Raw genomic sequence first — 17,870 nt, forward strand, 5'->3', positions numbered from 1 at the left:
CTTTAAGCTTGACATACAAAATCTCAAAATAACTTTGATTATTATTAATTAACATGTAGAATCTGCGTGTGCCCTGACCCAAGCAATTAGTCACAATATTTTTAACAATCTACATTATTTGACTTTTTGAACAAGGGCATCGGTTTGATACAGAATAGTATAAAAACAGCCAGAGCACTCACAAATCTCACAGCGTCTAGACCAGTACCTGCCAAGATGAAGTGGCTGCTCATTACACTCGCTTGCCTCCAGCTCTCTGAATGCCTGATCAGGTAGGTAGATAAGCAGTTCTGATGAGAGGCCAGGTATGTACGGCACAACGGTCCAAAGTCTCCAACCCCAGCACAGAGCTGGAGACATTCGTGATGGGTCATAGAGAGCGGGGGAATTGTCCATTGAAAGTTGAAGCTTTCCGGGCAATTCGCACGTCGGTCAGTGAGTGAGGACTTCCACAATGTCCCGAAGCGCATCTTCGGATGTATGTTCAGTCACCGACAATCCGGAGAACAAAAGATTTGGGCCATTCATTTCATCAAACCTATGTCTCTAAATTCCCATTCTTACCGATTGTTTCTTCCTCCGGCATTTTCTTTCAAAGATCTTTTGTGAAAACAATTTTATTTTTGATTTCCAGCATCAGCAGTATTTTGCTTTCATATTCGGATCAGGAGGTGATGGCATTTCTCTTTCCTTAGCATACAAGAAGAGATTGAACAGTTTGGGCTGATACTCACTAGAGTTTAGAAGGATGAGAGGGAATCTGATCGAAGTATATAAAATCTTAAAAGGGATTGACAGAGTAAATGTAGACCAAATGTTTCCTCTTATGGGGCAATCTGGAACAAGAGGTTGCAGGTATAGGTTGAGAGGCAATAGATTCAAAACTGGGAAGAGGAGAAACTTCTCGCAGAGAATTTATGGAACTTGCTACCCCATAGTGCGGTGGAGTCGGAATTGTTAAATGGTTTCAAGAAGGAGATAGATATATTTCTAATAAAAAACGGGTTAAAGCCTCGACATGTGACTTTGTCACTTTCCCCCGGTTCCCCCAGGAGAATGCATTGATTCCGCCCCAAGTTAACATCAAGGTCAAACTGCCTTATTGTTCTTTATACAAACATTCCAGCTAACACACGGTTTTGAAAGCAAGTATTTTGTGACTGTAATATTTTTCTCCATTGTCACAATGCTAGTTCACATTTAGTTCACATTCTGTACTTTAATTAAAAGGTCGATAGTGCAGGATGTTCATAATGTTGATTCAACTCCTAATGTGTGTCTTGTTTATCTTCACAGGGTTCCCTTGAGGAAGGGTAAATCTACCCGCCAATATCTTAAAGAACATGGACTTCTCGAGGAATATCTGAGCACGCACTCGTACAATCCATACACCAAATATACCGGACTCTTCAACACCGAGTCCATGGCTACAGAGCCACTTTCAAACTACTTGGACGTAAGTAATCCTTTTGAGTTTTTTTGAGGCAAAGGACAGCATGGTTTAGCACTGCTGCCTCACAGCGCCAAGGACCCGTGTTCAATTTTAGCCTCGGGTGACTGTCTGCGTGGAGTTTGCATGTTCTCCCTGCATCTGCGTGGGTTTCCTCCAGGTTCTCCGATTTTCTCCCACACTCCAAAGTGGAGAGGATGTTTGCACTTGCAGGAGAATCTTGAAATAGTGACGCTGTTTAAAAATAGGGGGTCACCCATTTAGGACAGAGATGAGGAGAATTTTTTTCTCTCAGAGGGTTATGAGTCTTTGGAACTCTCTTCTTCAAAAGGTGGTCGAAGCAGTGTCTTTGAATATTTTTAAGGCGGATGTGCTTGATAAGGAAGAGGGTGGCAGGAATGTGCAGTTGAGGTAAAAATCAGATCAGCCATGATCTTATCCAATGGCGGAGGAGGCTCGAGGACCTGATGCGAGATCACATGATCTTGCTCTCTCGCTTGTACAACCTCATGGTGAAATGTAATCACAGTTAGATGTGTTCCAATAAAAGTGAGTGTTTTATCTACCTCAGCAGTATTTGTGAATATTCAATATTAGTCCGACAATATCGAGAATATTGTAGGTGGGGCTGGGGGGAAATGTCAGGGTGAAGATCGGGTGACCCATTGCCAGGATCAGGAGATTTTTTGCTGTCGTCAAGTTCAGTCCTCGAGGGAAGAGTGTGGTAAAAGTCTTACAACCGGGTGTGATGGGCAGCCTGGAGCAGCGGGGGCCCAAGCTCCCCATGTGGGGTCCATAAAAATACTGTTGTTCCTTCCAGCCCTACTAATTTGAGTCTTTTTTATTAACTTAACCTCATTGAATGCACTGACTTCTCAACAGTATTTCCTGGCCAGGCAGCAGGGCAGTGCCACCATTCCGGAGAGTCCGGTTTTCGTTTGTTAATGAGAGTCTCCCAAGCAACAGCAGAAGCCTCATCTGCTGTTAAAGCCAATAGCAAATTAGCAGCCAGAGTGACGAATAGAGTCACTCCACTTTAACTGCTCCACTAATCGGGGAGGGATAACACTCACCCACTATTTAATTCTGAAATATTGCCTGTTCCGGGGGGTGGAGATTGTGGTCTGGGATATACGAAGACAAGTGAAGAGCATTGAGATAGAGTGGAGATGGTGTGAACAATGGAATGAGGAAGCCTACACTTGGAAGGCAGTTTCTCTGAGATAAGGACAGAGGTATGCACGATTCGGAACTTGGGAATAAGGGATCAGCTACAGAGTGTTGAACTAACTAAAGCGTGTGAAAATTGGACAGGTGCAGGCATTTGAAAAATCAACATTTAAGATGATGAAGGCATTGATTAAGAACTTTGCACCGAGGGGGACAGAGGTCAGATGAAGTGGTTACCATGAGCAGTCTTGAAGATAAGCATTTAGGATAGGAAAATCATGGCCTGAATTTTCCGGCCATTCCTCCCACCCCTGCAAGCAAGGACAGTAATTGCGCGCTCAGCTCTGCTCACCGCAGCGGGGACGGAAAATCCCACTGGCATGAACAGCTGGAAATTTCCACCCAGATCAAAGTTCAGCATAGCTCAAGGTTAAGGAGAGGCAATGACCGAGTGATATTATTGCGAGACTATTCATCCAGAAAACTCAGCTAATGTTCTGGGGACCCGGGTTCAAATCCCACGACTGCAGATGATGGAATTTGAATTCAATAAAAAATAAAAGATATCATTGTTGATTCCCGGAAAAACCCATCTGGTTCACTAATGTCCCATAGGGAGGGAAATCTGCTGTTCTCACATGATCTGGCCTCCATGTGACTCCAGAGCCACAGTAATGTGCTTCCCTCTCAACTGCTCTCGGACATCTATGGATGAGCAATAAATGATGCCCAGCCAGCGACACTCATGAATGAATAAGAAGACACAATTTGATTCAGTCTGGCCGGACAATTCAGAAGGCTGAAGAATTGGAGTCAGATTTTCCAGCACGATTTGGAGAAAGTTGCTTTGCCAAATCCAAGGTCTGAAGGTGGACCTGCAGTTGTACAAGGCAGCTACAGTTTGGATATGGCAATGAGACTAAGGAAAAAGTATCATTAGTCTACACATGTGTTGTGGGAAAATTGCCACTTCAGAGTCAGACTTGGAGGTTTCAACAATACAGTTTTATTTAACGAAACTTCGTGGAGAACAGTCACTGGCACTCCGCAGTACACCAGGCAGCTACCTTCTCTCAATGATACAATAGGAGTGGTTAATTTTTATACTTTTCAGACAATCGATAGTCCGGACATTAGCCATTTAACACATCGTTACAGTTGAGTAGGATCGATAGTTAACACATCGTTACAGCCAGACCTATACAGACATTAGCTTTTGACATCGCATTGTTTCATAGAATGGGTACTTTTCCTCTTTCAGTGTTTTACCAATGACTTTAGTTTCGGTCTGTACATACAGTAATTGGTTTTCCCGCATTTATGTATTCCCGTTCCCATCTGTGGCTAATCTCTTTATCAGACCCTATTGTCCTTATCTTAAAGTGCCTGAAGCCCTGACTGGCTTCCTACAATATCTGATTCCTGCATGTTTAACTTTAAATAACTGTCTGTCCTTCATGTTTTAATTTCAAGTAGCTGTCTGCACTAAAAGTCAGTGCCTGTTTAATGTCTCTTCCCCAGGTGACTGTTTATGTGCCAGGCAGCCATTTTATGTGTTATGTACCCATCTTTATGTTTTTCCCCACTTCACTCCCCACTTTTGGTCCAGATTATGACTTTAATAATCCCTCGACCAACAATTATACATTTATATATATAGGTCAATCTTCTTTCCTTCTTCATTTCTTCTGATGTCTTCGGGGATCTTCATCATGGGTTCTTCCTCGATGGATACACTGGCTCCTGGCACAATTCTTGTCACCATAACCTTGCAACAGACTTTTAGGCATCCAACAATTAGACAACAGACAATTGCAATTGAAATGAGCATGACCACTCCATGTAATAAGTAAGATTCCTAGGACCCCTCTACTAGCTATTCCAGCCAGTTACTTCCTTTCTTGGGTCCCTGTCTGAAGCTATCAAGTTGTTCTCTGATGTTGTTGATGACTCGTGTCATGTTATAAGACTCGTCTGTGACATGGGTGATGCATTTATTGCCTATAATTGTACACACTCCCCCTTGTTGTGCTAACTGGTAGTCTACTGCATATCGTGTCTGTTGTGCATATAGTCTCAGTTGAGCTATTTCTTGGTTGACAGCCTCCAGTGCTTTTGAAGTGCTGTTTCCCAGGACTGTTAGTCCACAAATAATATGATTCCTATTCTTTGCACTAATCACTCCTGCTGCCCCTCCCAGAGATCGGGCTCCAAGGAACCCATATCCCAGTGAGGATCCCATTGTGCCTGGGGCTCCCCAATCAGCGCATCTTTATGTTTTTTCCACACTTCACATGTAAACTAACACTGTGCTCAAACATAGGACCAAAATAGCCTTCATTCTCAATGACTCGGGTCTGTTTGTTCCAGTGGTGGAGTGTCCAGGATTGTCACTACAGCATATAATGGAAAATCAGGCAGATTCCTATACAGGCATGGAGCCATCCACCCAACATCCTTTGTTTCTATGAGCTTTACCGAGACAGTCCAATACACTTAAGCTCAGGAACAGGAAAATCTCCCCAATGTGCCCACAAGTACTGAAATATAGCAATGCAACTTTTAGTAAATTCTAACTTATCTTGTTTCATCTATTAAAATATCTCTCCAGATGTCTTACTTTGGACACATCAGCATTGGAACCCCACCACAGAGCTTTTCCGTCATCTTTGATACTGGTTCATCCAACCTTTGGGTCACCTCAGTTTACTGCTATAGCCCATCTTGCCGTAAGTATCCATGAGCAGTCTTCCCAAGATTTCCTCCCATTAGGAATTATCTGACTCAGAAAGTGTCCCAAGGGCACACTTAATTGATCACAAGTTAAAGGACGCATAAAGGTACTAAAAATGACTAAGAGGGTTAAGAGTTGGAAATATTCGGTGAGTCCATAACATCTGAAAGTTCAGCTAATTGACTCAATGGGCAGGATTTTCTAGTCATTCCTATTGGCGGGATCTTCCAGTCCTGCCAATGGCAACCGCCATGGTGGGTTACCCAGCAACGTGTTGGATGAGCCACACACAATATCATAGACATCGACGGGATTGGAAGATCCCGCTGGCAGCCAATGGGAAGCCGTCTCTGCTGCCACAAAAGTCAAACTTGTAACAAGGGAAAAATGAAGGAAAAAGATGGTGCATTCTATCCACTTTCCTGCCTGCCTCAGAAATCTGGAAAGCAAGTAAAGATCAGTGAAAGAAAACAGAGGCCTTTGAAATGTGTTCGCTGAGACGAGCGCATGCTAAAATTTTAATATACAGACTGTAAGACAAATGGCGGGGTGCCTGAAATTGCAAGAGCAAAAATAAATCTTGAAAGTGACATCCAGAAAAGAAAATGTCACTATTTTGGCCATGTGATCAGAGCTGGAAACTACAGAGATCTCTGTTAGTGAGAGGCAGCAGAAGGAGGAGTCAACATAGCTGTAGTTGGGTGACAGGAATCACAGAGTGGTTGCAGATGAGCTGCAGTGGACGTGTGAGGATGGTGCAAGGCGGATGAGTGTGACAGATCATGATGGTAGATCTCCTGGTAGGAGTAGCTCCAGGCAACATCAGCATGAAATCTATGAAGGATGCTTAACGAAAGAAACTAATGCTACAAAAAGATGTGCTGGAATTATGTGGCTCTTAGGCTTTCACTTGGGGAATTGAGTTTGAATCCATCCCAGACAGGAGTCTTAATCGATGGGTAACATTTGCTCTTCTACAACAGAAGGTGGTGAGTTCAAATCCCGTTCCAGAGATTTGAACAGAAAGATTTGTGCGACGCTCCAGCATAGTTCTGAGGGAATGTTGTAGTGTTGGGAGTGTTAAATTCTGGATCAGACTCTAACCAAGGCCTTGTACACCCTCTGAGGCACAAGTTAAAGATTCCATCGCAGTGTTTCCAAAGAAGTGAAAAGGTGTTCTCTTGGATGTGTTGGGCAATAATTAACCCTCAATGAACACCACCAAAACAGATTATCGCTTTGCTTATCGTAGGAGCATGCTGTGTACAGCTTAGCTGCCATTACATTACAAGAGGACCCACACTTCAAAAGTACCTCATTGGTTCTGAAGCACTCAGGCATGTCCTGTGGTTGTGAAAGGCATTGGCCGGAATTCTTCAGTCTCGCACGCCCCACTACCACTGCCAGTGAGAATGGAGAATTTGGCGCTCAGCCAAATCTCCATTCATTGCAGCGGGACTGGAGAACCCCAGCTGCGGGTGATGTCAGAGAATTGTAGCCATCATATCATTTCACATTGATGGGACTAAGGCCTCCTACGTGAAATCAACCTGGGCAGTCCAAATTGTTTCTTAGTAATCATGAATGTCCACATGAACAGGGCCCATGTATGAAACGAAATGGAAATCTCACCCAGAGAAACCATTGATGATTGTGTTAAGAAATGAAAAATGGTGAAATTGTGTCCGACAGCAGAGGCCTTTCCTCCACATCGAACCCATGCTTTACTTCACCATGTTCATCACAAAAGCTGGGTGCCTGAAATGTAAAGTGGTTCATTCACCAGCACCATCATCCCTGAAGTGAAATGAGTGTAAAATACAACAGAAACAAACAGTGCGACCAATGAAGAATTATTGGTCGGATCTGTGCTTGATTCAGCTGTGGAATAAAATAACCAAACCATTAAATCTATTTTTGCAGAAAACCACAATAAATTTTCACCAAGTCAGTCTTCAACTTATCGGGCAACGAACCAACCACTATCCATTCGGTACGGTTCCGGCAGTATGACTGGTGCCCTGGGCTATGACACAGTCACTGTAAGTATATCGTAACTTACTAACAATGTTAAGACAAAACCACGTCAAAATTCTTATCATGTCTATTCACGTGTGCGTTGGCTGAATATTAATATCTTCCACTATCAGATCTGGATCTTCACAATGACCAGAAACGCAATCAAAGTCACCAAATAAATACTGTGACCTCGACAGCAGATCAGAGGCTGGGAATTCTGCAATGTGTCACTCAACTCCTGACTTTTCAAAGTCCATTCCAGCTGGAGATGACTGTCGAGTTTTCATGTTCTCCCTATGTCTGTGTGAATTTCCTCCCATGATGTGCAGGTTAGGTGGATTAGCCACGCTAAATTGCTCCTCAGTGCCCCAAGATGTGTAGCCATGGTAAACGTGTGGGGTTGTGGGGAGAGGACCTGGGTAAAATGCTCTGTCAGAGTGCCGGTGCCTTCCCAATGGGCCGAACGGCCTCTTTCTGAATTTCCGGGATTCTGTGCGTCAATGATTCTTTGATCTAGAAGGCAAAATGAGGAGTGTGTTGGAATACATTTCACTTTTCTGGGTGAGTGCAGCTCCAGCAACACTCAAGAAGCTGAAGCCTGTTTTATCAGCATCCCACTCAACCAACTACAAGATTCCCTGCCTCCCCCACTGGTCCACAGAGGCAGCCATCTGTGAGATGCACCTCAGTAACTTACCAAGGCTCCTTCAACAGCAACTTTTAAACCCTTAACCCTCAACCCCAGAAGGCAAAGGAAAGCAGGCACATGAGAACACCAGTGCCTATAAGTTCCCCTTGCAGGTTGTCTTATGATGAAAGCCTGGCCTGACTAGGCTTGTATAGACGAGTAAGAGGCGACTTGATTCAAATATGGAAGAGACTGAGGGGGCTTGATAAAGTGGGTGTAGAATGGATGTTTCTCTTGTGGGAGAATCTAGAAATCGGGGTCACCATTTAAAAATAAGGGGTCACCCATTCTAAGACTGAGATGTGGAAAATATTTTTCTTTGAGAGTTATGTATCTTTGGAATTCTCTTCCTCGAAAGGTGGTGGAGGTGGTGTTTTAGAATACTTTTAAGGCAGAGGTAGATAGATTCTTGATAAGCAAGGGGGGGGAAAGGTTATTGCGAGTAGGCAGTAATGTGCGGTTGAGGTTAAAATCAGATCAGTCCTGACCTCATTGAATGGTGGAGCAGGCTCAAGGAGGCGAGTAGCCTACTTCTAATTGATATGTTCGTATGTCATCCTTACCCTGGATCCCATGTAGGGCACACATGCATAGTTTGCTACACAGGTGATGATACATTTGGTTCCTGTGATGTTATGTGTGTTCGGAAACAGCTGTGGATTTTCTACAAAATTGCTAGGCTTTCTCACTATTGCTGTATTCATTAAGTTCAGGTCTTGTGTGACCCAGATAACAATATGGTTTATTGGTGACTCTCAGTGTAATAGTTCCTCAGAACAAGTTAGCTTTCTTCTTTCTTCCAGGTATCAGGCATAGCTGTCACAAACCAGGAATTTGGCTTAAGTGAGACCGAACCTGGCCACTCATTCTCCAATCCTGAATTTGATGGGATTCTTGGGTTGGCCTATCCAAGCATTGCATCATCCGGTGTTACACCTGTGTTTGATAACATGATGTCTGAGAATCTGGTGCAACAGGACCTGTTTGCTTTTTACCTGACCAGGTACGTTTTCTGAGCTTTGCACTTCCATCGCAGTGGGTAAAAAGTCATTTGAGGTAGGCAGGAATGTGGGGTTGAGGTTACAATCAGATCAGCCATGATCTTGGCGGAACAGGGTCAAAGGGCCAAGTGGCCCACTCCTGCTCCTAATTTGTAAGCTCCTATGTAGTAGCACCCTGCATAAAATGGGGGATTCACTTATAGTTATCACAAAGCCAGAGAATACAATAGTCTTTCCTTGCCCTAATTGATGCTCCTTCAGTCAAGCTCAAGAACTGTTTTCATATCATGCAGCTCTTCATCTTCTAGCAAGGTTCAAAGCAAATCCAACTGGATCCCAGTGGACAAATTCAATTCCTTTCGACTTTTTTATTTGATTTTTAGATCCACAATGGGAAATTGGATAATTGCAATCCCGCTCAGGGATTTTGGAAACAACGATGCTTAATTCCAATCAGCACAGAGAGGATCAAGTGGGTTTTCTTTTACAAAAGCGTTGAGTGGGGATTTTCCTCCCTCCCTGTGGTGTATTTCGCGGCGACAGGAGATAGTGCAGCGCTCGCTCGCAGCGTGATGTTAGGGTCCTGCCGTTATCAATGGGGTTTCCCATTAGGTGGGAGGTCGAGTGTTTCACACGTGTCGGTGCAGACTCGATGGGTGGAAAAGCCTCGTCTGCACTGTATGGTTCTATGATTCTATGATTCCCAATGAACACTCCCCTTGCTGCCAGGAAACCTGTGGTGGGAGCGTGCTGTCCGCGGGAGCTCATGATCGTCAACGGCAGCAAGATTTTGGTGATTGGCTTTTGATCTGATTTTCAATGGTTAATGACACCACATTGTGCGAGTGCAAAATTAAACATGGCTGCTCAGGAATGTCTGATGTTCTGTTACTATTCATTTCAATATCAGACAGCTCATTGCTGAAACTGACACTCAGGTTGAATTGTTTTACAGAGAGAATGGTGCACGTGGAAGTGAAGTTGTTTTTGGTGGAGTCGATCCAAGCCACTACACTGGTGAAATTAACTGGGTGCCCGTCACTCACGAAACTTACTGGCAAATCAGCGTGGACAGGTAAATGACCAATCCTTTCTACAGTTGACATGCATTCTGTAACAATCACAATGTACGCAACATTGAAAATCATGTATTCGATGTGGAAATACTTGAGTAGCAATTGTGTTAGTGCGTAACAGCTTTCAACATTCAGCGAAACTAGCCAACTAACGGATACCTTCCAGACCACAATTGATTTGATTTATTATCATTACGTGTATTGGGATACAATGAAAAATATCGTTTCTTGCACTATACAGACAAAGCATACCATTCATAAAGTACATAGTGGAGACTGAAAGGAGAGAGTGTAGAATATAGTGCTACAGTCATTGATGGGGTGTACAGAAAGATCATCTTAAAAAAGATAGGTACATTCAAATGCTTGATGGCGGCAAGGGAGAAGCTGTTCTTGGTTCTTTTGGTACGTGATCTCAGACTTTTGTGTCTTTTTCCCGACGGAAGAAGGTGGAAGAGACTATGTCTGGGGTGCGTGAGGTCCTTGATCATACTGGCTGTTTTTCCGAGGCAGCCGGAAATGTCGACGGAGTCAACGCGTGGGAGGCTGGTTTACGTGATGGATTGGGCTACATTCACAACCCTTTGTAGTTTCTAGCAGTCTTGGACAGAGCAGGAGCCATACCAAGCTGTGATACATCCAGAAACGATGCTTTCTGTGCTGCACCTGTAAACTTTGGTGAGAGTTATAGAGGATATGCCGAATTTCCTTAGCCTTTTGAGAAGGTAGAGGTGTTGGTGGGCTTTCTTAACTAAAGCGTTGGTGTGGAGGGATCAAGAGAGGGTGTTAGTGATCTGGACATCTAGAAACTTGAAGCTCTCCACCATTTCCACTTCATCCACGTTGATGTCGACAAGGGTATTTGGACCATTGTTTAAATCTAGTCTGAGTAAGCAAAGGCTCAATATATCTGAGGGTGACGTATTGCAGAACATTGCACAACAGCACACCCTCGGAGTACATGGTGAATCATGTACGTGCAGTGTCCTAACTATGTTCGGACTTGTGCGATCTACACAAAAAGAGAAGAATGGGGTTTTCATGCATGGGCAGGAATTCTCCCATCCTGCCCACCACTGGAATTTTAGCAGCTATTCCTAAAGACAATTTCCATGTTCTAATGAGAGTGGCATCGTGTAACAATATGCTAATTACCAAAATTCATTAACTTTAATATTTGTAATTTCCCCATCGACAGACGGGTGGGAATTTCTGGCTTTTAGACGAGCGCAGCCAGAGAATTTGTCCATAGATTCAAACTAACACACAACAGGTTTTATTGAAAGAGCTGTTCCTGGAGCTGCACAGAGTACAAACTGCAAGTGAAGCAGAACCTCTGCAAACACCCTAATGACATCACCATCAAACCATGTGATCAGCTCTTAAAGTAACCTGCAATCCTTTTAAATATATAGCAGCACCAATTATTTGATTTGCCATCCGTTAAAATTAATCAATTAAAGTTAAGGAGTGAGAAATTGGATGCGCTGCTTATTGGAGTATGAGGGTACAAATTGACATGAAAATCTCATGGAACAATCGTCAGTGAGGTTCGATGGCAAGATGGTGGTCCCTGCTCAAGATGGTTATCATGCAGAGGACAAAGTTTAAGTCAAACACACATAAGTATGTAAATAATGGGGCTGAATAATGGGGGTAGGTTGGCAGGTGGACGGGGCACATAAAATTAGACAGGGTAGATATTACCCTGAGCTGGAAAGTATAGAGTTAGCGTTTAAAGTCTCAGAATATGTGTTCGGCATTTTTGGACTGGAAGAGAAATTTCTTTACTCAAAGAGTTGAGAATCTTTGGAGTTGACCCAGCTGCTCAGTGGCTGAGTAAACAACACATAGTTTGATCGATGTTTGGATTCTAAGAGAATTATGGTTATTGGGATAGCACGGTATAATAACTCCAGGCGTCAGCTGTGAAGGAACCGTGCTATTATTGCACAAAATGAAAATAAACTACAACCACAAGCCTGTGGGGAACACAACAGTTCCTAACCGGGACCAAAAGGTTAATGGACCCGCTCAGGGGCTTGCTTTATACAGTGCTCGGTATGTGAGCTCCACCTGGTTGACTAATTACCAATCCCCAAGGAGCTCGGATTCAATGAGCCCATCAGACAGGTCAATTAATGATTCCCCATGGAGATCATGGGGGTTATCACATGCGGGAAGTGGAATTCAGGTCAAAAATTTGCTATGATCTTACTGAATGGGTGAGCAGGTTCAAAGGGTAGTACTAACATATTTTCATGTTATATTATCTGGAGGTGAGACAGGTGATCAAATGCTTGGTCAGAAAAGTAGATTTTAAGGAGTAGGTAAAAGGAGGAGGGAGAAGTAGAGGAGCAGAGAAACTTTGGGACAGAATGGGTTCAGTTATGTCTTTTCCTCTTTCAGAATCACAGTCAATGGGCAGGTTGTGGCTTGTGATGGCGGTTGCCAGGCCATTGTTGATACTGGCACTTCTCTGCTCACTGGCCCCAGAGGAGAGGTTAGCTCTATCCAGCAAAGCATTGGCGCAACTGAAGATTACTATGGCATGGTAAGCATCTATGGAACTTTTCAGATTTTAAAATCAACCCCAGGAGTTTCTGCTGATGTACTTTTCATTTTGTAGTATTTATAAGCTGATGCTTTATTTATTTCGGGGTTTAGATTTTTTTATAAAAAGTTTAAAAACCTAAAAACATCAATCAGTCGATTGAATGTTGTAATTTCTCTCCAATTCTTACGTTATATCATAGAACATTCTTCAGAAGTGTAATAATGTACAATGGGGTGGGGAGAATGGGGAATGATACGAATTTGTCTTCTGCCTTTCACATTTAGTTCTGAACTTAGTCTCCACTAAAGGGTTAAAAATTCCCAGCCTTTGCTGCAAGAACCCTAGTGAAAGGAGTTTGGGCCGTCTCAATTAAGTTCCTTCATGGACATTTCATTTCAGCGCAATCCTTGCCCCTAATTTACCAATAATGGGCAATCTCAATCCAAGGTGTACAGGTTATATGGATTAGACATGGTCAATGTTTGTTCTGACAGGGATAGGGCGGGGAAAGGGCTTGGGTAAGATACTCTGCCAGAGAGTCAGTGCACACGCGATGGGCCGAATGGCCTCTTCTGTACTGTAGAGATTCTATGATCTTTGATCCCTGAGGGTTTTGTGAAGGATGAAGCATCCACCAATTTCAAACAAAGAAATTGACAAAGGAGGGTTGGGAAGAGATTCACAGAGTTAGGTGTCCCTAAATGTCCAGTAAATCCAACCTCATCAATGCCAGGACAGCTGGAGAAACTGAGCTGTCAAATAGTGGAGATGAATCCCACCAAGTGACCTGGGTGGCAGTTTGCCTGTTCGACTGCAGAAAACCAGGTGGTAAAGAATAGAACTACACCTCACTTTTACACGCACTTATTTACAGAACTAAACATGATAAACATACACTTCAAAACCCAACAACCTCTGTATCAGTCTCCTCTTATATGTAGGCGCACAAGTGAATCTCCAGTTAGTACCCACCATCTGAAAATAAATAAATCAACATTATACAATTAACATTGAAATGCTACAGAAAGACCAAAATAAAACATTTGGAAAATTGATGGTTTATTAGTTTTCTTCATAGAGGTGGTGGGTAACGTCCCTCAGCACCTCCTCCTTCATAAGCCCAACAACCAAGACTGTGTCATAGGATCCCTACAGTGCAGAAGCAGTCCATTCGGCCGATCACATCTGCACCGACTCTCTCTAATACAGCATCTTACCCAGATGCTATCCCCATTTCTCCACATTCTTACCCCGCTAATCCCCCTAACCTACACATCTTGGGACACCAAGAGGCAATTTAGCACTGCCAATCCACCTAAACTGCACATCTTTGGACTGCGGGAGGAAACTGGAGCACCCGGAGGAAACCCGCGCAGATACGGGGAGAACGTGCAAACTCCACACACAGTCACCCGAGGCCAGAACTGTACTTGGACCCCTCGTGCTGTGAGGCAGCAGTGGTAACCAGTGTGCCGCCTGGCAAAACTTCACACCCAGCCAACCAGGAACGGAAACTGGAATCTCCTGTTTCTCTGATAAATAATTCAAAGGACTAAGGACAAAGAAAATTTCAGCACAGGAACAGGCCCTCCGGCCCTCCAAGCTTGCTCGGCTATGCTACCTGACTTCACTAAAACCCCCTACCCCTCCGGGGACCATATCCCTCTATTCACATCCTATTCATGTATTTGTCCAGACACCCCTTAAAAGTCACTATGGTATCTGCTTCCACTCCCTCCCCCGGCAACGGGTTCCAGGCACCCACCACCCTCTGTGTAAAGAAATCCGCCTCGTACATCTCCTTTAAACCTTGCTCCTCACACCTTAAACCTGTGCCCCCTAGTAATTGACTCTTCCACCCTGGGAAAAAGCTTCTGACTCTCTACTCTGTCCATGCCTCTCATAACCTTGTAGACTTCTATCAGGTGACCCCTCAACCTCCGTCATTCCAGTGAGAACAAACCAAGTTTCTCCAACCTCTCCTCATAGCTGATGCCCTCCATACCAGGCAACATCCTGGCAAATCTTTTCTGTACCCTCTCCAAAGACTCCACATCCTTCTTGTAGTGTTCCCACCGTGAGGTTACAGGGAGCTTCCCACAATCTCAACAAGTCCACTTGCAGGCTCGTTTCCGCACTGCTGCCAGTATATAATCCACACTTACTGTTAAACATGACCAAGTGCGCATCCAATAATTAGGTCACTGATTTTACTGGCTAGATGAATATTTCTCACGAGTATTTCCCTGAGATCATTTTGCTCACAATCGTTGCTTTATGCTTTATCTGTTTTACAGTACACCGTCAACTGCTACGAGATATCCAGTATGCCTAATGTAGTCTTCACAATCAATGGAATTGATTATCCCCTCACTCCATCTGAATACGTAGTCCAGGTATGTTTTTGATTGAATTTGACAAAGCTGATTTTGAACGGTTCGACTATGTTCTCTGTCCTCGGTATCCAGTAAAATTGCTCCTCAGTTTATATAAAGAGAAATTAAGCAGAAAATTAATGAAAATGTCCAAAATGGTAGGATTAAGTAACTATACTACTCTTCGTGAAACTCTAAATTTTCATATCAATTGACAGTGCAGGGGAAGGTCCTTATGCATTAACTCTTTGGATATGGGTATCACTGCCAAGGCCAGCATTTGTTGCCCATCCTTAATTGCCCTTGAGAAGGCAGTGGTGAGACACTTTCTTCGACCTCTGCAGCCCTTGTTGTGAGGGTACAGTGCAGCTCAGAAAGAAGTTCCAAGATTTTGATCCAGCAACAATGAAGGAATGGTAAGATGTGTCCAAGTCAAGATGGCGTGTGACTTGGAGGGGAACTTGGAGGTGTTAGCGTTCCCATGCACCTCCTGCTCTCCTCCTTTGAGATGGTACAGGTTTCAGGTGTGAAACTTGTCTTTGAGGAAGACCTGGCAAGTTGCCACAGGGAATCTTGTAGACGGTGAATGCTGCCGCCGGGGTTCATCATTGGTGGAGTGATGAGTGCTTAAGTGGATGCATGGTCTATCAGTCACTTGGGCTGCTTTGTACCAGATGGTGTTAGTCTGTATTGCCACAACTGAACCCATCCATGTGAAGTGTAGAATAACAGTGGACAGATGGATCAAATTATTTACACTTGCTTTGTTTCCATTAAATAGAAACTTCAGCCAATATAATTTAAGTACTTATTCCTGAGTAAGACACAGTGGGTGGGATTTTCTCCCCCATCACCCTGCTGCAGTGGCAGTGCCGGCCTGCCATTGGCCGGTGGCAGGATCTTCCAGCCTCGCCAATGTCAAAGGGGCTTCCTGCTGTTCACACCCTCCGCCACTGGATTCCCATCAACGGGACTGGAAGATCTGGTCAACAGGAACAGCCAGTAAATCCTGCCCAATATGCTTCTCAATTTCCCAGTTTTTAACCAGCAGTGATTACCCATAATTCACCCTTTATTGAGTTTCACCAAATCTTCACTTTTATTTGTGAATCATTGACAATCGATGTCTTTGTCCAATGTTCCTGATGTAAATTCATTTTCTTGTCTCATTATACAAATTCTTGACAAGCTAATTGTGTGAGGGCGCCTCTGTGCTATCAAACGATAAACTTTAGTTTCTCCTTTAACCTGGAGAGTTACTGGGTGATAATTGACTGGTGGAGTTGGTTACAGTTGACAAAGGAAAAAATCAAGGACAAAGGGGAAAATAGTTTTCAGTTCATTCATTTGATTTGAGTTAACATAGCATGATCACCATAGAATGAAGCATGGAAGTTATTGACATTTTTTATGACTAGGTGGCACAGTGGTTGGCACGGCTGCCTCACAGCACCAGGGACCCGGGTTCAATTCTGGCCTTGTGTGACTGCCTGTGTGGATTTTGCATGTTCTCCCCGTGTCTGTGTGGGTTTCCTCCGGATGCTCCGGTTTCTTCCCACAGCCCAACGTTGTGCAGGTTCGGTGGATTGACCATGCTAAATTGCCCCTTTGTGTCCCAAATTGTGTAGATTAGGGGTATCAGTGGGATAAATACGTGGGGTTACGTGAATAGTGCCTGGGTAAGATTTTCTGTCGGAAAGTTGGTGCAGACTCGATGGGCCAAATGGCCTCTTCTGCACTATACGGATTCTCAAAAAAATTCTTACAGAAGACTCAATATTTGCAATGAAGTCGTTCTGGGGAATTAACTCTGACTCTTTGCATTTTTTCCAGGAGCAAGGTTCTTGTTTGAGTGGATTCGATGGCATGTACCTTCCAAGCTCTGGTGGAGGACTCTGGATTCTGGGAGATGTCTTCATTGGGCCTTATTATTCCATCTTTGACAGAGGAAGCAATCGTATGGGCTTTGCCAAATCTGTCTAATTTTAACATCATGGAATAAACTTAGATGCATTGCAATTACTTAATGTCTGTACCCTCTCATTTGTGATCCTTTCATGATAAGGGGGATAGATCTTCCCTAGCTTCTCTGTCCAGTCCCCTCATGCTTTTGAACGGATAATCCACAAAATTTCTCTGTCCACCATGAACAGAAGTGTTAATCATTCTTGAAGTAGTCGATCAAGAATCTTCACATGATCTCACAGCCTTTACCTTACCTACAGGTTGGTTGACAAATTGGCCAATGGCATTGCCCGTTATTAAAGAATTTGCCCAAGTATTGTTGGGTGGGAAATCCACGAGTTTACCATCTGAGCTGAGATTGTGACAATTATCTCCACTGTGATTTTTGTTAAGACCATGCAGTGTGACTCCTTCTTGTTGATGTACGTCAGATATTTCTGAAATCTTTACTGGAAAATTTTAATTTCTTTATTAACAAATATAGTGAGAATAAACTCAGATGCATTGCAAGCATGTTGTCTGTTGTTACTGTTCTGATGCACTTCACTTCGATTACAAATGCATTAAGGCTCAGGACTGATCTGAATAATCAGAATGAGCTGTCGGAGATTGTCCCACCTCTTTTGCATTTGGAAGTTTTAAACGACCACCAGGAACAACTGAATAAATGGCCTGTCCCAATACCAGACGGCACATTTAATCAGGCCTCCTTGGGGCAGAGAATATTAGTCGCTGAAAATGGATGCAATGTGGCTCTGTTTCTATTCCCATTGGTCTAAAGTCATTTGTTCCTCTGCAACATGCCACGCTTAGCATGTGCCTCAGGTTGCTTCTA

At 43.6% G+C, this 17,870-nt stretch overlaps 1 protein-coding gene across 1 annotated transcript; it reads left to right on the forward strand.

Moving 5' to 3' along the window:
- Nucleotides 1-216: 216 nt before the first annotated feature.
- On the forward strand, nt 217-17,053 carry LOC144479237 (pepsin A-like). Its single transcript, XM_078197906.1, has 9 exons — nt 217-272; nt 1,297-1,456; nt 5,232-5,349; nt 7,278-7,396; nt 8,865-9,064; nt 10,018-10,137; nt 12,548-12,692; nt 14,993-15,091; nt 16,904-17,053. The coding sequence occupies exons 1-9, from the start codon at nt 217-219 to the stop codon at nt 17,051-17,053; spliced, it is 1,167 nt and encodes a 388-aa protein (XP_078054032.1).
- Nucleotides 17,054-17,870: the final 817 nt, after the last annotated feature.

Source organism: Mustelus asterias, chromosome 25 (assembly GCF_964213995.1).
Source record: "Mustelus asterias chromosome 25, sMusAst1.hap1.1, whole genome shotgun sequence".
NCBI lineage: Eukaryota > Metazoa > Chordata > Chondrichthyes > Carcharhiniformes > Triakidae > Mustelus > Mustelus asterias.